General features: G+C 53.1%; 1 protein-coding gene across 1 annotated transcript in view; it reads right to left on the bottom strand.

Annotated features, from left to right (window-relative positions):
* TTLL13 (tubulin tyrosine ligase like 13) overlaps positions 1-20,329 on the bottom strand; it is a 609,087-nt gene that overhangs the window by 27,002 nt on the left and 561,756 nt on the right. The window contains 1 exon segment of the mRNA XM_078683250.1: positions 10,127-10,373. Coding sequence (XP_078539376.1) covers positions 10,127-10,373 — 247 coding nt within the window.

Here is a 20,329-nt window from a genome sequence, read left to right as displayed (position 1 = left end):
CGGGGAAGAAACCGCCGCCTGCCAGACTTCGCCGTCCAATTCAAGGCCATCCTCATTCAAATTCCGTTTGATATTAAGCAATGGATCGTCCATTTTATTTATTAGTTTCCTATAGATCAGAGATATGGTCTTTTCTGGAAGGAGTCCATCTAGCCCCCTGTCTTCCAGAGGAGAAGCGTCTGGAAGTGTCGTTTCCCTAGGGGTCTGGCAATGTAGCGCATGCCGAACCTGGAGGTAAAATAAGTACTCACTATCATTTAGACTGTATTGTAGCTTGAGTGATTTGAAAGTGTGGACAGTTCCCGCCCCCAGACGTCTTTTATTTGTGAGATCCCACTTGTCAAACCCTTTGGATTTCCAAAGGCTCCATAATTTCTCTAGTGGCTAGTGTCAATTTGCCTTACCACCTCAGGTGCCTGTTGGCTGCATGCCATACATGTACGGCATGCGCCGTGGGGCCAGTAAGCGGAAACCTGCGGGGCCCTGCGTATAAGGCCCTGGTGTATTCCGCCCTGGGAGCTGCCACCTATCCATGGCAAACCCAGGATCACTTGGCTCCCCATATATTCCATGACTGATGGGCACCAATTGGGACGCCCAGTAATATTTCCTAAGGTCGGGCAACCCTATGCCTCCGTCATACCAATTGAGGGTCAGCTTTGAAAACGCTGTACGGGGTTCGCCATCCCAGAGGAGCTGCCTCTGGAGACTCTCAATTTCTCTAAAGTAGGACACTGGGACCAGATCCATTGTGTTTAGGAGTATGTACAAGAATCAGGGCAAAGCCATCATCTTAAAAAGCAACGCTCTACCCAGCATAGAGAGCAGAAGGGCTTTCCAGCGAGCGACGTCGCTCCTGACTCTCAACAAGGGGGGAGTCAGATTACGGACGTAACGGAGTTTCGAGTCCAGTGTTATGTAGATGCTGAGGTATCGGAAACCTTCAAGAACAATTTGAATCGGGCAAGAGCCAGGAATGACCGGTGGGTCACCCCGAAGGACATATAGCAACGATTTGGACCAATTGATAGTGAAGCCAGAATATCTGGCGAAAATTGCCAACACCTCCATAAAACAGCTCAATGACCCTCTCAGATTTGTGAGATAGAGCAGGACATCATCTGCGTACACGGAGATCTTATCATTCATTCATTCAGTAAGTACTTTATTCGGTTAAGATTATTAACCATAAAAGCATACAAAATACAAAATTCATTTACATTAAAATAACAATAAAATTTTAGATAAAAATACATCAGATTTCCTTACAATCAAACAATACAAAGTTGATAGGAGTAATACCCTAGTTCTATCAGAGTAACATATCTGGGCCAAGGAGTAGGTTCTAGTAGTTATAGGGGGGTAACTGCTGATATCTAGTTGGTTCAAGACCCCTCCTACCCTCCCGGTGGTATCCCTCTACGCTCCACCTAGTGCTTGGTGAGTATGCAGTTCTTGGGTAGAAATCACACAGTTCAAGTGTTGATATAGGCCCATCTCCTATTTGTGGCTCCCAGCTTTGCAGATAAGGGACAACCCGGTTGTCCCGGAAGTTGACAATGACCAGGTCTCCCGCTATGTTCTTAGGACGGGAGCCTATCCACCCCACCCTTCTGACATTTAGGATTGCCCCGTTGATGTTGGATGCAAGTGGTCTATTTTTTGTCAGCCAGAACTGGACTTTGTTTTTGAGATCCTGGTGACCTTCAATCTTCCCGGTGGCGAGCACGGGCACCCCCGAGAGGACAGATACGTAGGGTGCTGCCTCTGGTGGTAAATTTATGGATCTATTACTCCCGGCAAACCCAACAGAACATTTACCTACTTTCGACCGCCCAGCTCTGGGAACAGAACTATGTGCCATTGTCAGTTCATTGGCTACCTCCTTATTTTTAATAACTGATAGTACAGGATCAAAAGGGTTATTCTGGGCAGTTATGCTGTATGCAGTCGTGTCAGAGATTTTTGAGGCAGCAATTCTCTGAGATTGCTTGTTTGACTTAGTTGGCTTGGTATTGTTGTCTATTGTTGAGAGCTTTTCCCCAATTCTCTCTAACCTTTCGATAAGCGGGGATAATAGGATTTTTACTAAATCTTCAAAGTGGGCCAAGAAAATAGATGGTAAAAGGGATATAGGGGTTTCCAATATTTGACCCACTTTAGGTGTCTCGGGGGTGGTGGTGGCGGTAACCAAAGAGGGGTTTAAGGTTGTTTTTCGGTATTTCGATGGTTTCCCCTTATATTTCATACCTTTACGTTTTATGCTCTGGGTGGGGACATAAGGATGTACTAACCCCTGAGTGGTAATTTTTATCTGTTGTTACAACTGGGATTTCCAGTGGATTTTTATTAGGTTGGTGCAAATTCCTAATCTGAGGGCTTCCAATACCCATGGGGCATGTTGTGAGACTGGATTGTTCAATTCCCTGTTCAATGGGGATATACCTGGTTTTGCAAATAGCGTTTAATCCCCTCCGTAATAAAGAGTTTGGCGAGTCAATTAGGATTGGAGGGGATCGTTTGCTACCTATGGTGTCTTTAGGGAGGCTATGTTCTATTGACTCAAAAGCCGATGTTACCCTAGTTAAATAAAGGTCAAGTGTCCCCTTAAGTGACCCTCCTTGCGAGGCAGATTGTTTGGCGGATCCTTTAGAGCTCATGATGCGACGAGCTAATGACCCAGCTGCACACACCTTGTGTGAGACCAATGGATATGTCCAGAGACTAAGGAAGACTAAGGGGCTGCGAAAAAAAAATAATTAAAAAAATAAAAAAAAATAAACAGGAACATTCGTTGGTCATCGCGCCCCACCTGTGGGACATCATCAACACCTCCTTCGACACCGCTACCTTCCCGGAGAGCTGGAAGCACGGCAAACTCAGCGCTCTACTTAAGAAGCCATCAGCCGACCCCACCGACCTCAAGAACTACCGCCCCATCTCGCTGCTCCCGTTCCCTGCAAAAGTAATCAAGAAGACCGTCAACAAGCAGCTGGCCGCCTTCCTCGAGACCAACGGATCCCTCGACCTCTCGCAGTCTGGCTTCCGGGCCAACCACAGCACCGAGACCGCCCTGATCGCAGCCACCGACGACATCCGAGCCCTGCTCGACAACGGAGAAACAGCGGCCCTCATCCTCCTAGACCTCTCCGCGGCCTTCGACACTGTCTGCCACCGCACCCTAGTGCAGCGCCTCAGCAACGTCGGAATCCAGGAGAAGGCACTGGAATGGATCGTCTCGTTCCTCGCCGGAAGGACACAGAGAGTCCGCCTCCCCCCGTTCAGATCAGAAGCCACCAAAGTCATCTGCGGCGTTCCTCAAGGCTCCTCGCTCAGCCCAACCCTCTTCAACGTCTACATGAGCCCCCTCGCAGCCATCGCACACCAACACAACCTCAACATCATCTCCTACGCCGACGACACCCAGCTGATCCTCTCCCTCACCAACGACCCCGCCACCGCCAGAGCCAACCTACACGAAGGGATGACAGACGTAGCCAAGTGGATGATGAACAGCCGCCTGAAACTGAACTCGGACAAGACAGAAGTCCTCATCCTGGGATCTTCACCCTCTGCCTGGGACAACTCCTGGTGGCCCCCCGCCCTGGGCAGCGCACCCATACCAACAGACCACGCACGCAACCTGGGATTCATCCTGGACTCCTCCCTCTCCATGACCAGACAAGCCAACGCCGTCTCCTCGTCATGCTTCAACATCCTGCGCATGCTACGTAAGATCTTCCGGTGGATCCCCACCGAGACCAGGAAGACGGTCACCCAGGCCCTCGTCACCAGCCGACTGGACTACGGCAACTCGCTCTACGCCGGAACCACCGCCAAACTCCAGAAGAGACTCCAGCGGATTCAGAACGCCTCAGCACGACTCATCCTGGACATCCCCCGTCGCAATCACATCTCCGGACACCTGAGAGATCTGCACTGGCTCCCGGTCAACAAGAGAATCACCTTCCGTCTCCTCACCCACGCACACAAAGCCCTACACAACCAAGGCCCAGGATACCTCAACAGCCGCCTCAACTTCTACGCTCCCTCACGCCAGCTTCGATCGACCGGCCACGCCCTTGCCGCCGTCCCCCGCATCCGAAGAGGTCAATTTCCTACCTGCCCGCCAAGACTTGGAACTCCCTCCCGACCCACCTCCGCCTGACCCAGGACCACCTTGCCTTCAGGAAGCAGCTCAAGACCTGACTGTTCGAGCAGTAGCGGACCCCCCCTCCCCTAGCGCCTTGAGACCCCCCCGGGTGAGTAGTGCGCTTTATAAATGCTTTGATTGATTGATTGATTGGTAGGCTCTAAATGGTTGGTCTCTAGTTAGGCATACCTTAGTTCATGTCTTTAGTCCCAAGCGACCAGCCAAGAGAAGTGACCCGACCTGACCTCCTCTGGCCTCTGAGGGCCACAGAGGGCCCGCTCTTTGACCGGGGCTTAGCCCGGCGCGTCCTGCGCGAGCCCTCGCGGGACGAGGGGCCTGTTGGATCTTTATGCGTCGCCTGGCGCATTCCTGCACACGTCGTTGCGCCCCTAAGGATCCTGGGGCGTGCAGTTACAAGCTCGACCGGCGGAGCCAAGCCCGGCCGGTCGACCACTGAGTGGGAGGGGCGGAGGGGAAAACAAAGCAGCCAGCAGGACCCTCAATCACGGTGGAAATCAGAAGGGATAAGAAATGGAGGGAAGCTGCCACTGGAGGAGGCCAGTCCGCAAAAAGTAAAACGTAAGCCCACTCACCAACAAACTTCCTTTTCTTCCCGCACTTTCCCAAAGGGAGGCAGGGACAAAGCAAAGGAGCAAGGGGAGATGGGAGTCGTAGTCCGCTCTGCACCGCAGTCACCGAAAAAACAGCTTTTATTATTATGAGCAAAAAGCAGAAAATCTTGAAAATCGGCGTCTGTAATGAAATAACGAATGTCTGGTCCAAAACGCGCTGCAGTGTTAGTAAAGGAACCCAAGTCTCTTAGTTTACTGCCATCATTGTGAGGAAAAACGCCGTCTTCAGGATTGATGGCTCCAATCAACACACGTTGAGTTCGTCACTCGTTGGAGCTGCCGAATCTATCACCTCCTGCAGAGACCCCCGCTTCACGGTCCCGTGAATATCCCGTGAATGCTTCGAGAAGAAGTTCCACAACGGCCCGGCAGCACAAAAAAAGTCGCCAGTGCAGCTACAGCCACCCACAGGTCCGTCACTTGTTGGAGCTGCCAAATCTATCAGCACCGCAACGCCGCAAGAGCCCTCGTATCACAGGTTGCCTTGTTAATATGCCGTGATGTGCAGTGGATGCCTCGAGTAAAAATTCAGCAACGGCCCGACAACAGGAAAAGCCGCCAGTGCCGTCGCAGCCGCCTGCAGGTAGACGCCATCTTATCTTCCCACTCCAGTGACCACCGCATTCCACGATTAGACCGGTCCTGTCTAACTCATGCCACCAGTGGCTCCAAGGCCAGTGCGAAAAGAAGTGGGGACAGGGGACAACCCTGCCGGGTGCCCCTACTCAGGCGAAAATCGGGGGACTTGCGGTTGTTTACCACCACCCAGGCCATTGGTTCAGCATACAGGAGACGTATCCAGCCCATGAACTCCGGACCGAAGCCCAATTTGTCCAGCACTGCAAACAGATAGGACCACTCTACCATACCAAACGTCATAGTGGCGTCTAACGATACTAAGGCCACCGGCTCCATAATCGTGGGGTCCTACCCAGTACCCCATGCAAACGACGCAGATTGAGGGCTGTGTTATGATGGGGCATGAAGCCTGAATGATCTGGATGAATCAGAGTGGTGATGACATTTGCCAGACTTGTCGCCAGCAATTTCACAAGGACCTTGGGCTCCACGTTTAGCAATGAAATGGGCCTGTAGGACGCGCAGCTAGTCCTGGGTTTGCCATCTTTATATATGACCACGATGTTGGCTACCCTTTGGTCATACAGGAGTTGCCCCCTCTCCTTGCTCTCCTCGAACATGGAGCGGATGTATGAGGCAAGCTTATTGGACCTCAATTTAGTTCTATAGGAATGCCATTGGGCCCTCTAGCATTTCCCGAGTGCACACTCCTGATGGCCTGCGCCACTTCATCGTCTGTCAGCAGGGACTCCAGATAGTCCCTGTTTTCACCCGATAACGTGGTTAGCTGACCACCTCCCTGTTTTCTGCTTCTGTGAATCTACCCACCGTGGTATACACCACGCGATAGTGATCTGCAAATGCATCTGCAATAGCCGGCGGGTCCGTGATGGCGCTGGAGTCTCCACCCCTTATCTCGGGCACCAGTCTCGATGCCCATTCCCTTCTATCCAACCAAGCAATCAGCTTACTCGCCTTATCTCCGTGCTCATAAATCCTACTCTGAACCTCCCTACTCTGTGCCTTGGCTCTCTCCCTGGCCAGACTGCTGAACTCATCTTGCCGTAGCTTCAAAAGGTGAAGGCTCTCCGGCGTTACCGCTCGGGCCACTTCCTCTTCCGACCTTAACACATCATCTTCTGCTCTTTCCAGTTCATCCTGTCGTTCCCTCTTTTTTCCTGCGATCATGGAGGTGGTCTCTCCCTGAATGACAGTTTTATATGCCTCCCACAGGGACTGCGCTGAGTCAACCGTGCCCTGATTCTCGTGGAAATATCTGTCAGTGGCTGTGGCAATGCTTTTCTTTGTAGCGGGGTCTTTCAAGTACCATGGGTTAATTGGGGCTACCCTACCAGCATTAACCTGTTCAAATTCCAGTTTGAGCCACACCGGGGAATGATCTGAGATGCCCCGAACCAGGTGACGTACCTTCCGGAGTGTATGGGACTGCGCGGCCGGGACTAGCACATAATCTATTCTCGACAAGCTTTGGTGCACGCATGACACAAGCCAATTGTGTCCACATAATCAGGAAGCCACCTTTGTGCAGGCCCAAGCGTACGAGCCGAGTGTCGGTCAATGACCCTGTCCATTATCGCATTGAAGTCTCCCCCCAGCACCAAGAGGCCCAGCGGCAATGACAAGAAATAGAACTCAGGTCCTTGAATGTGTCTGCCTGTAGGCCAGGTGGGACATATATCGAGACGAACGTGGCTGTTTTCCCTTCCCATTGGCCTGATATCCCCCCATATCTACCCCGCTTGTCTGACCACGTAGCCAGTATAGCACGGGGAAATGAGTGTTTAACCAGTACACCAACCCCCGAGACCCTGAGGTAAATTCCGTGTGTGCTACAAGTTTATACCCTCCTCTGTGTAAGGCCATGCACGTATTTCCATTGGGCCCTGTAGCATTTACCGAGTGCACGCTCCTGATGGCCTGCGCCACTTCATCGTCTGTCAGCAGGGACTCCAGATAGTCCCTGTTTTCACCTGATAACGTGGTTAGCTGACCACCTCCCTGTTTTCTGCTTCTGTGAATCTACCCACCGTGGTATACACCACGCGATAGTGATCTGCAAATGCATCTGCAATAGCCTGCAGGTCCGTGATGGCGCTGGAGTCTTCACCCCTTATCTCGGGCAACAGTCTCGATGCCCATTCCCTTCTATCCAACCAAGCAATCAGCTTCCCTGCCTTATCTCCGTGCTCATAAATCCTACTCTGAACCTCCCTACTCTGTGCCTTGGCTCTCTCCCTGGCCAGACTGCTGAACTCATCTTGCCGTAGCTTCAAAAGGTGAAGGCTCTCCGGCGTTACCACTCGGGCCACTTCCTCTTCCGACCTTAACACATCATCTTCTGCTCTTTCCAGTTCATCCTGTTGTTCCCTCTTTTTTCCTGTGATCAAGAAGGTGGTCTCTCCCCGAATGACAGTTTTATATGCCTCCCACAGGGACTGCGCTGAGTCAACCGTGCCCTGATTCTCGTGGAAATATCGGTCAGTGGCTGTGGCAATGCTTTTCTTTGTAGCGGGTCTTTCAAGTACCATGGGTTAATTGGGGCTACCCTACCAGCATTAACCTGTTCAAATTCCAGTTTGAGCCACACCGGGGAATGATCTGAGATGCCCCGAACCAGGTAACGTACCTTCCGGAGTGTATGGGACTGCGCGGCCGGGACTAGCACATAATCTATTCTCGACAAGCTTTGGTGCACGCATGACACATGTGTGTATTGGGTTCTGCCAGGGCTATGTGCCCGCCAGCTATCTACAAGCCAATTGTGTCCACATAATCAGGAAGCCACCTTTGTGCAGGCCTAAGCGTACGAGCCGAGTGTCGGTCAATGACCCTGTCCATTATCGCATTGAAGTCTCCCCCCAGCACCAAGAGGCCCAGCGGCAATGACAAGAAATAGAACTCAGGTCCTTGAATGTGTCTGCCTGTAGGCCAGGTGGGACATATATCGAGACGAACGTGGCTGTTTTCCATTCCCATTGGCCTGATATCCCCCATATCTACCCCGCTTGTCTGACCACGTAGCCAGTATAGCAAGGGGAAATGAATGTTTATCCAGTACACCAACCCCCCGAGACCCTGAGGTAAATTCCGTGTGTGCTACAAGTTTATACCCTCCTCTGTGTAAGGCCATGCACGTATTTCCAACTAAATGTGTTTCTTGCAGAAGGACCACTTCCGGGGTGTGCCTTCTGATAAATTGATTTACCATCCCCCTCTTCATTTTGTCTCCCAGTCCGTTCACATTCCAACTCAATACGCTGAACCCCGCTCTTCGTCTATTGCTGGCCATTATGCCTGTGCGGAAATGTCACCTGCTCTGCATTGTCACCATGAACAAGTGAAGATCTAAATTGCAAACATTCTTCACTAACATGAAAAAGAAAATCAATACAAACCCCACCCACCTCCCCCCCTCCCTGCACCCCTGCTCACGGCCTTCAACCATCCCCAATTGGCAGAGTGCCTGTCACCCCGCACACTAAACCAGACTAAAAGTAGTAAAGAGGAGGAAGGCCGGCACTCCGCCCCCCCGACCCATACCAACTCAAACAAAAGTGTCCTTGAAGCTGCTTTACACATTAAAGTCATAGTATCACCCCAGGATCTTTAAACGACCTATCGGCGGCCCGTATCCCCACTACCTGGCCACACATGTGCAGTCCCACAGCATACGTGCTGGATCTCACTCTTACTCCTGTGATGCCTGCTCTCCGCTTCGGGCCCGTGTCTCCAAGTAACCGGGGGGACGGCTGTCAATCCAAACAGACGCCACCTCAGGATTATCAAAAACCCTGCTTATCCCTCAATCTCCACGCTCAGGCATGCTGGGAACATCATTGCCTACTTTATTTCTTCTTTACTGCGAGAAAATTCCTGCGTTCCTTCTGCACCAATTGTGTGAAATCAGGAAAGAAAGAGAGGGAAGCATTCTCATAGCATAGAGGGGGTCCCAATCGGGCAGACTGCAGGATGACATCCCTGTCCCTAAAGTTCAGGACCCTGGCAATCATCAGACGCGGAGGCGCACCGGTCTTCGGCCGCCCCCCTGGGACCCTGTGCGCACCTTCGATGGTGAAGTAGTTTCTCAGTCCCTTGGCCTTAAGATGTGTTAGAACGAGGTCCTCGACAAACAGGTCCGGGGTCGGTCCTTCGCACTTTTTGTGCACCCACTGCTGCAATGACAACATGTATTGTGTTGTGATTTCCTTTTCAATAAAGGTTTTTAAAAATCAAAAATAAATAGTTTCAGCGTTCACACTGAACCAAAAAGTATGTTTAGCTGTCAATGAAACTGATAAAAGGCAGATTTCATCATCCTAGTTTTGTGAGTGATTCTCTACCCATCTTAATTAATAAAGTCAAAGTCCATACTAGAGTGGTAGACAACAACAGCCCTAACCTTGGTTTCTGCGGCAGCTATTCTTGCAGCCTCACTATCAGGAAAAGTGGTGTGGAGAGAAAGACACCCAGTGTGACACTGGATCTAGTATGTTGGGGAGTGAAAAAATTGTAGAAGAGGAAAATATGTGTAGGGCGAATATGCTAAGCTGATAACATCGACACTCAATTGATGAGACAAACATTTCTGGTGTGGGAACCTGGTGCCCAATCTATGGTATTACAATTTTCCATGTCTGGCTCGTGGGGATATATAACAACATGAAAAACCTGCAGGATGAATATTACGAAAAATCCTCTTCCCACATTAAGTACAGTGTATGAAAGAAAGTAGAACGATTACCTGTGCAGTTTCAGAGTGTGTGTGCTCGCAGGACTGACCCGGTGCATATGAATCACGCGTGGTGCAATGGGAGCAGAGGCAGAGGTTATAGCAAGCTCCAGTTCTGCAGAGTTGGGCAAGATCCCTGTTACACCGGGGAGGGCACGTGCTGTGGAAGAGAGACCAGGACCAGCAGGGAGAAGGTTGCTCAAAGTCTCACCAGGCAATACACCATTCGTACGGCCTGGCCATCTAGAGACAGAACGTTCTGCAAGAAGAGGCATATTTTAGGAAAACAAAGCATTACAAAGATGCAAAGACTCCGGTCGTACGCTGGAGAGATTGAAGGGGGCTTTCTGAATTGAACATGCTGCTGTAGTCGACAATTGTGCTCATTTGTAGTTTAGACCACAAGCAAAATCAGTTTGCTGTTTTCAATCAGTTAAAAAAGTGGAAACATACTAAAAAATGGCCAATTATGTCAAGCAGACATCAAAGACAGTGAATGATTTGGAAGATTTATTTTTAAGTTCTTGTGCTTATGTATGTGCTGTCTTCCATAGCAAAGTTTTTTTCACATTAGTTCAACCCCTAACCACTAAAACAGTATTCTTTTTATTGTAAGTCTATTAGTAATAGGCTCCATTCTGACAAACTAACTCAAACAATATGTATGCAACATTGATTGTAAATACTTGGTATACTGTTAAAACACAGATCACGTTTTTAACTTTTACCAAAAAATCACCAGGCCATACGTTTAATGACATATTATTAAACCCTGTATGAGATATGACTCCTCACCATTTTAATATGTTAGGAGCCAAATGCAATCTAGGTCATAGAGGAGGCCTAGCCTTTGCCCATAAGAAAAACCTGGCAGTAGCACTAATAAATCACTACTATAATGTGAATCCTAATCTTCTTCCTTTCAAGTTCATCTCACATTTTACTTACTTACATACTCCCTAACAATGCAACTGACATAATAGCAGAAATCTATATCTAGTATATTGACTTGCTAGGAGAAAAGCAATTTTAATGCCACACGCTCAGGGCCACTAACCTGATACTCTTTAATATGGATGGAGTATATGTAATTCACTCAGTTAATGGCACCCCTGAGGGTAGTAATACTGACATACTCAGCGCCAAAAAGAGGGTTCTCAGACAAGCAGCCTTTACAGCTGACATAGGCAAACCATGCAGCTATCCCTTTTCTACACTGCATGTAAAGCTACTCCTCTTCAGCTAAACCCAGTAAGTGTTGGCCATGGCCCTCTCTGCAAGGTCACTCCCAAACTTTTTGCCTTCTTTTTCCTATGTTTTGCTGAATTTGTTTTTGCTGGCCTTAGGAGTGCACTTTACCTCTGCTAACCAGCGCTAAAGTGCTTGTGATCCCGCCTTGAAACATGGTAACATTGCCAATTGGCACATACGCCAATAGGCCTATTTATTTACTTATGCCCAGGACCTGTAAGCTACTAGTGGGTCTGCAGCACTGACTGTGCCACCTACTTACATAGCCCTTTAAACATGTCTCAGGCCTGCCATTGCAGAGCCTGTGTGTGCAGTTTTAAATTGTCATTTAGACATAGCAAAATAAAGAATTTGCCAGGCACAAAACTTCATTTTTTGCCAAAACTTCACCCCGACTGCACGAACATTCTCAGCGCAGACCACCACATTCCTAGTCGATGGCAGCCTCAATGACGACGATGGACTACGCAACGCAGCTTCATAGCTTTTCAGAACCGACTTGACTGGACTGCGTGCTGCATCCTCAAAGCCAGACTTCGCATCTCAAGCCCCTGCAACGGGATTCTTGAAAACTATGCATGCCCTCGCATCACAGCCTCCCTGCATCTTGGAACAGAGGCATCACTTTGGCTGTGTGACGCATCTTTGACGTGGATCTACGCAACGCCCCGTAAACCAGGATTTGAAGGTGCTTAATTCAGCGGGCCCAACTGGGTCCTTGTAGTTAGCCCGCGCTCCATTATGGTCGGCCTGAACTTGTGATTTGTCCCGTCCAACTTGCCCAGATATCCACAGCTGGTGCTTTTTGGTGCTATTTATACCTAGAACTCTCAAATTCAATATTTCTGGTCCTGCTAATTGGAATTTTGTCGTTTTGGTCTTGGTTTATTCATTAAATTAAACTTTCTGGTTTTAACCTGGTGTGGAATTCTTTTCATTTAGTGTTTTCACATTTTTACTGTTTGAAACACTGCTCAAAAACTCAACACATTTCCTCCAAGTTAAGCCTGATTGCTCTGTGCCACACTACCAAGGGGTTGAGCACAGGTTTATTTGGGGTTTGCTTGTGCTTTTCCCTGACAAGGAATGTGGTTACTGCTTGAGCAGGGTTCACAGGCCCGTCAACCAGCTACCCAATTTATTACATTAAGAGCTTTAACAGAATGCGTCAAGTGGTGGCTTTAGACCACCTGTTTTTTTTTGCAAAAACGGTTTTTATTGGCAAGCAGGTGGAGAGATACAATACAGAATAAAGCAAGTCAGGCATCGGTTAACGATGCGATAAAGCAGCACAACTCCAACACTACACCGTTTAGAATGAACAGTCCCCAACTGACCCCCCCCCTCCTACAGTTCCCCCCCCCGTAGCCAGTGTGTCATGCCCTTCTCTTCCAGTCGATGATGTGTTATCAGCACTCGTCCTGAGTAAGGACCACAATGGAGGTTAAGAGGCCCCCCTCAACGGAGAGTCCCGACCCCCAGATCAGCCAACGGTAAGTGTAAGTAGTGTGTGCACCTTGGGGAGTGTGAAGAATCCCAAGTTCGGCGCCCTTACCCCGGGGTCCCCCCCTCATCCTCGCTCTGGTCGTCATCCGGCAATTGAAGCGCCACCACCAAGGCCTCCCACGCCCTGGCCACCTCCAGCGCTTTGTCATTGTCAAGACTCCTAGCCTGTCGCAGCCGCAATGTACTCTCCGCTTTCGCCCAGCGCTCTAGTGTGGTCTTCCAGCGCAGGTAGCTGGGGCCTTGAATTGACTTCCAATGCATGGAGATCTCCCGCTTAGCCAGTATTAAACCCAGGTCGCAAAATTTGCTGGTAACTCGGTTGCGAGGGGTGTGAGGGAACCACAACAGAAGGCATGTGCCCATGTCAAGATCGATCTGCCGGTCCGTGACAGCATTCAGGCAAGACACTACCGCCTCCCAATAATCCGCTAGCTTGGTGCAGGTCCAGAACATGTGGGCGAAGTCCGCATCCGCGGTTCCGCACCTGGGGCATAGCGAGGAAGCCCCCTCGAAATACTGCGAGAGCTTCGTCGGTGTTAGGTACGCTCGGTGTAGAGTGAAAAACTGGACCATTTGGAACCTGGCGTTCCTTGTGCCCTTCCACGCTCTGCGCAGTAGCTGTGGCCACACCGTGTCAGGAATAGGACGCCCGATGTCCCCTTCCCATTTGGCTTGTAGCCCGTCCAAGGGTCGCAAGGCCGTAGATGTCAGCCGTCGGTAAAGGCACGTGACGGCCTTATAAGTGCCAGCGGCCGTCACCACATACTGGCAGCACTCCGAAGTCGGGGGTTCAGTGAGCCCACTCCTCCAATATCGGCGAACACCTGCCACCAGTGCAGCATGCAGCAGGTACCCACCCCTCGGCAGACCGTAGGAGTCCTGCAGCTCCTGAAACGGGAGCAGCGAGCCGTCCCTGTAGAGGTCGCCGACCATATGCAGGCCAAGTTCCTCCCAGACTGCTAGGGCGGACCAGTCGCCACCATGAGGGAGGGCAGTGCACATCCCGAGCGGGATGTCTGGGGCGTAAGGGCGAACAGCACCAGAGCGCTTGTGCGCCCGAAGCCAGCAGCTGCGGATCGTCCGTTCCTCCAAAGTGAGCAAAGCTAGGTCCAGTTTCTGTCCCAGAACTATAAAAGAGATGATATGCCTCGGGAACAATTTTCCTGGCGCGTCCTCCGGGCCACGGAACTCCAAAGCCACTGCCTGGGTCAGCCACTGCAACTGCGCTGCTAGATAGTACCACTCGAAGTCCGGGGCGGCAAGGCCTCCGTCCGCCCTGGGGCGCATCAGCGTGGTCAGCGCAACCCGTCTCCTGCCCGAGCTCCAGATGAATCCCGTCATCAGGGAACGGAGTCCGCTGAAAACCGATACGGGTATGTAGATCGGCAGAGTGCGGAACAGATACAGCAATCGGGGAAGCGCTACCATCTTCAGCAGCGCGACTCGACCCGCGACCGAGAGCGGCAGCGTCTGCCAGAAGCCCATGCAACCCCGTAGGTTCCGAATTGCCCTGTTGATGTTGCCGTCGAGGAGGGCCGCAGGCGAGTGATAGATGTGCGTGCCCAAATAGGGGAGACAATGGTGCTCCCACTGCAAGGCACCCTCTAGCTGGGTGTCAGCGGCCCTCGGAGTCAACGGGAAGAGGCAAGATTTCCCCCAGTTAACTCGCAGCCCCGAGAGGCGACCAAAGTCCGACAGGAGCTGTTCGGCCCCGTGTAGTGAATCGCCCGCGTCTGCCAAGAACAACAGGCAATCGTCCGCATAGAGAGAGATGTAATGGGCGTCGCCCCTCAGCGGGAGCCCTGCATACGCCCGTCCCAGCCGGGCATGCGCCGCCAGCGGTTCTATGGCCAGTGCAAATAACAGGGGTGACAGAGAGCACCCCTGTCGAGTTCCTCTACCCACCACATACGAGGCAGAAATGGTGGACCCCGTTTTGACCCGGGCCGTGGCCGCAGCATAGAGCAAGGCAGTCCACTTCACAAAGCGTTCACCCAGCCCAAATGTCTCCAGGACCCGGAGCAGGTACGGCCATTCGACACTGTCGAACGCCTTCTCGATGTCAATTGAGAGGATTGCGGCATCCGGAAAGCTGGCGGCCTCACCCCCCATGATCCTGAGCAGCCGGCGCACACAGGTGGCAGTGGTGCGCTGAGGAATAAAGCCCGCTTGGTCGCTATGCACCAGGGAGCGCATGTGGGTCAATAGCCGCGTCGCGAGAACCCGGCTGAGGATCTTATAATCCGTGGTGAGCATGGAGAGCGGGCGGTACGCCGAGCGGCAGCTCGCATCACCCCCTCTCTTCAGTAAGGGTATCACCAAGGCCTCGCGAGTAGACGCCGGTAAGCGCCCCAAGTCCCAGGCCTCTCGGTAAACCGCCCGCAGTCGTGGGACCAGCACATCCGCGTAGGCCGCATAAAATTCTATCGGGAGTCCATCCGTGCCCGGAGTCTTTCGGCGAGCCATGTGTTTGATGGCCACCCTGATCTCACCCTCGGAGATGTCTCCGCCCAGCTGTTTCACATGCTCCGGGTCGAGCTTGGGTAGCTGCGCCGACACCAGGAACTCCTCCAGCCCTGCCGGTAGGCCCGGCATCCTGCTCACGTAAAGGTGTTCATAATACCGAAGGAATTGGTCGTTAATGTCTAGTTGCGTGTAGACCATGCGCCCCTCCGGGGTGGCGAGCGCCACTATAGGGGAGCCACGGGCCCCAGGACTGGCCAACCACGCCAGCAACGAACCCACTTTGTCCCGCTCAGCGTGAGCCCGGACCAGGAACTCCTTATAATCAAAGCAGCGCAGCTTTTCCAATGCCGTCGCCACCTCCTCTCGCGCCTCCGAAACCGCGCCACAAGCCTCGGGGTCCGTGTGGTTGCGCCGTTCCTCCGCGCGCAATCGGTCCTCACTGCGCTCCACATCCTGCAGCAGGGTCTTGCGGACACCTGCGGTGGCCGAGATGCAAACGCCCCTAACCACCGCCTTAAATGCGTCCCATTCCACAGCTCTGCTGGAGGCTGTGTCCACATTGGTGTCAAAATACCCCTCCACCCCACTACGCACACTTGCCTTAAACACCGGGTCTTCCAGCGTCAGTGGGTTCAACCGCCACATTGGAATAGCTTGGCGTCGTCGCATCCACTGTACCGACACTAGGCAAGGGTTGTGGTCAGACACCGTTTTAGTCAAATACTCACTATGGCGGATCAGGCTCTGGATGTCCAGTGAGCACAGAATGCTGTCTAAGCGAACATGCAGATCGTGCGGGGGGGAGTAGAAGGAGTAATCCCTTTCCGACGGGTGGTGGGTCCGCCATGCATCGAGTAGGCCCCAGCTACCCTGCCAATCTCTTCTACCTTGCGCTAACTTGTGAGCCGCTGCCTGCGCCAGTGGCGGGTGAGAGCGATCCAGTCCCACGTCCAACACAGAGTTAAAATCCCCCCCAAGCAGGACCGTGCCAGCCAGGACAGTCGCCAGCTTCCCAGACAGTCGCGCAAAGAAGGCAAGCTGGTCCACGTTCGGGGCGTAGACACTGCAGAGTGTCACGTCCCTCCCATCTAGGTGGCCCTGCACAGCAACAAACCTTCCCTCAGGATCAATTATCTCCACTAAAGGCTGAAAGGGAACCCCCGCCCGAACCCATATCAAAGCCCCCCGAGCAAACGCCGAGTAAGTGGTACAAAACACATGCCCACGCCACCTGCGCTGCAGGGCCCGCCCCTCATTTCGATCAATGTGAGTTTCCTGCAGGAAGGCGATCTGCACCCCCCTGCGGACAAGATGTGCATGGACCCTGTGGCGTTTCAACATGGAATTCAGACCCCTCACATTCCAGGTCACACACTTCAGGTCAAGGAGGGTCCCCATACCTCAGAACAAGCACAACCCCAACGAAGGCAACTTCCGCACGCACACTGGCTACTCCCCATGAAATGAACCCCGACACATCCCAACAGCCCCATGTCCCACCCCTCCCCAGAATAGGTCCCCAACAGCAGAAACCCATCCAAATTGGTAGCACCCAACAGCAACAATCCCTGGTAACTACCAGAGTCCCACAATAGGTGCGGGATAAAGTGAGGGGGCGGCCTGTTGCCTCTCTCACCAGACCGCCAGCAGCTCACTTCCCCGAGTTCGTGAGGCCTCCCCTACGCGCCCCATGCCCCCCGCATCCCCTCCACAAGTAAAGCTATCAGCACAACAGGAGGTGGCCGCCCAACTCCAGTCCCGGGCCCAGCAGGCCAATGTCGCCATCCCAGTGCACGAACACAGCAGGTCATACGATACCAGTTCAGGAGAACAGCAGCTTCACTCGTCCATCAGACCATCTGCAGTCCCAGGTGTGACATGCGGAGGTGCGGGGTCCCCAGTCACCGAGTCCTCCGAGGTCCCCCCGCCAGTGCCACCTCGAGACCCCGACTCCACAGCCGTCGCGGAGTCCAGCGCCTGGGAGATGTCGGAGACCGCCTGGAGGGCATCCCTGCGCTCCTGCTCAGTCTGTGAGACCGTAGGTGTCCGAACCTTCGGCGGACGTTTCTTGCGTCGCCTGCCCCGTTTAGGCCGCGGTGGCGCCCGCCGCTGTTCCCCAGGCGCGTGATGTGCATCCGCACCGGTCCTGTAGAGCTCCAGCCAGTCCCAGACATCATCGGGGTTGTCGTAGAAGGAAGATTTGCCATCAAGCATGATCCGCAGGCGGGCTGGGAACAGGAGAGAGTAGCGGACGCCCTCCTCCCGAAGCGCCTTCTTGACCGCCAAAAAAGTAGATCGCTGCCGCTGGACCTCCCAGGAGTAGTCAGGATATATGGAGACCTGGGCATTGTCCACTTTATAAGGCCCCAAAGCTCGCGCCCTTTGCAGAATGAGGTCTCGATCTCTGTAGTGCAGCAACCGCGCCACCACCGGGCGGGGAGGTCGGCCCTCGGCCGGAGGGCGAGCCGGCACGCGGTGGGCCCGCTCTAGAGTGTAGAACGGCGACAGCCCCTCCGGGACAACCATGTCCCGTAGCCAGACCTCCAGATAGCCCAGCATGTCGGTCCCCTCAATTTTCTCCGGCAGGCCCACCACGCGAATGTTGTTGCGGCGGTTTCGCCCTTCTGCGTCCTCCGCCCTCTGTTCCAGCAGGTGCACCCTCTGCTGCAGCTCCCCCAGCAAGGCGCCAGCCGCTTTCGACGAAGGTTCCAGCGCTTCAATCCGGGTTTCGGTCTCCTTGACCCGATCTGCCAATTTGCCGTGGTCTGCACGTAGTAGGCCCAGGCTCGTGGACACCTGCCCGATATCACGATGCAGGGCCTCCCTGGTATCAGCGATGGCCTTCAGGATCTGCTCCAGCTGACTTTGCGGCAGACCCGCCGCCGGGGCAGCGTCCGAAATGGGGCCCCCATCAACCACAGGCCCCCCAGCAGCCTCCGGGGGGGGGCTTCAAGGGGCGTTTCCCCATGAGGGCAGCCGCGTCTCTCCCCCGCAGCAACAGGGTCAACGTCTTACCCCGCGTACAGCTCGCCAGTCCGCAATCCTCGGGGCCTCTTGACGTGCGGCACTTCCTCCGGGCTCGCCGGTCCCCAAAACCAGCCACTCTCCGACGATGCCAGGGACCCCCTCGATATAATGTAGGCCGCCGGCCACCAAGGGCCCCCCCTGCCGCAGCACTCCCTCAAATCCAACTGCGACGTGCAGTTCCGTCAGTCCAAAATGGCGGCAGGGCGGCCGTGCAGGGACCCAAGTGCACGAGGGTCAAGGATCAGCGTGCCCGGGCCCCAAGAGAGGAGCCCCCGGGCGTCCTCAGGTGCTGATCACCAGTTCGTCAGCCGGTGGTGGTAGGGTCCTTCAATGGAGGATGGCCAGGGGTCGCGCAGGGGCGTCCCCCCCCAGGTCGGCAGCCTCAAGGTCCGGATGCACCCCAGTCCCGGGGCCCTCGGCCCGCAGCATCCCCCTCCTCTGGCTTGCACCGTAACGGTCCGCACCTCAAGCCTGCGCTCCACAGGCGGTGCACAGCGGGGGCCCCAAATCAAGCCGGGAGGGGGCAGCGCCGGTCGCCGTGTCCCTGGCGGGCCACACAGGAAGAAGTCCGACCCCAAGCGCGAGCCTCTCGGCCGGGCAGCAGCAGGGCCCCCCCCGGGCCGGGCACCTCACCAGGTCCTCTCGTTTGTAGGCTCCCCCGACGGGTCCCCACAGGCACCCCACAAGGAAGCGGGTCGAATCCCGTCGCTGCGGTGAACTCCGCACCCAGGGCTCCAGGCCACTCGGCAGCCAGTGGCCGGCCAGGTATCACCGCAGGTCGGCCGCCGGAGTACGTGAGGCCGGGGATGCGGCTGATCTTCAAGGCCGCAATATGGCCGGCGCCGCCCACCAATCCGTCGGTGCGGTGCGGGCTCCACGCAGCCAGGGGCTCGCCTCCGCCGCCTCCGGGCAGGCCCCCAGGAGTACAGGAGGAGACACGGGCAGTCTCAGGGCGCCAGGGCCACCAGGATCAGTTACGGCAGGATTAATGGGGGAAGGCCGCTGTGGAGCTCAGCGCTCACACGTCTTCCTCCATCGGCCACCAAGCCACGCCCCCCCGGCTTTAGACCACCTGTTATCATTATTTGTCTTTAAACAAAACCATTTATCTGATCACCAATCACTGTTCAATGATTTCAATGACAAATTGTTAGACAAAACACTCCTATTTAAAGAATCATCTGAACTCTCATCATATGGCCTCACCCTCTTCCCATAGAAACACAATTTCTTAAGCACTATAGACCACAATATTCTGTATTCTCCTATTTTCCATATTACTATTGCTAAAAGAAGCACAGTAAGGTCTTCTCAGCAGGAATATGATGATCAATATCACCACTTTAATGCTGATGATATGGAATTTTGTTTCTTACACTCACAGAACTATTAAGACTTGTTTTATTTGCTTGTTTCCCAAGTAAGCAATTGTCATCAATTACCAGCCTTACAAGCTTCTGATTCATGTCAATATTGTCTAAGAAATTCTTTGTCGGCTACTATTTATAAATAGCTCCTCATGCACAATGGCCCAGCACTAGTTATACAACCCTTATCAGAACCTCAGTGAAACAAGTTGTTTCCCCTTTTGATTAAAAATTGCTGCGGTGACTCCTCTTCTAACAAATCCCTCCTTATACTGTGTAGTACTTTTTTGACCAGAATTAGAATTTTGAAACACCAGTTTTCTTAGCCATGTAGCCAATATACCACAGTAAGGATTAATCAGATGTGGTCCCAAAGAGCTGTGATCAAAAGGAGACAAATGTCCCAGTTTTGCAGAGCCTGAAACTTTAAGGGATGGCAGGAGATTAACGGAGGTGCCTCATGTACAGAATACAACTTGTGGTGAAGTTACAGGAGCATTTCCCAGAATTAATGTGTGCTTCAAAGAGAGGGGACAGTCTAGTGCAGAAGTAACTGGCTTAGGTCCAAAAGTGCTGGATCTGTGCTACCTTTCAGAAG

Source organism: Lissotriton helveticus, chromosome 3_1 (assembly GCF_964261635.1).
Source record: "Lissotriton helveticus chromosome 3_1, aLisHel1.1, whole genome shotgun sequence".
Taxonomy (NCBI): Eukaryota; Metazoa; Chordata; class Amphibia; order Caudata; family Salamandridae; genus Lissotriton; species Lissotriton helveticus.
The sequence above is the reverse complement of the archived record's forward strand: the minus strand, read 5'-3'. Positions and strand labels throughout refer to the sequence as shown.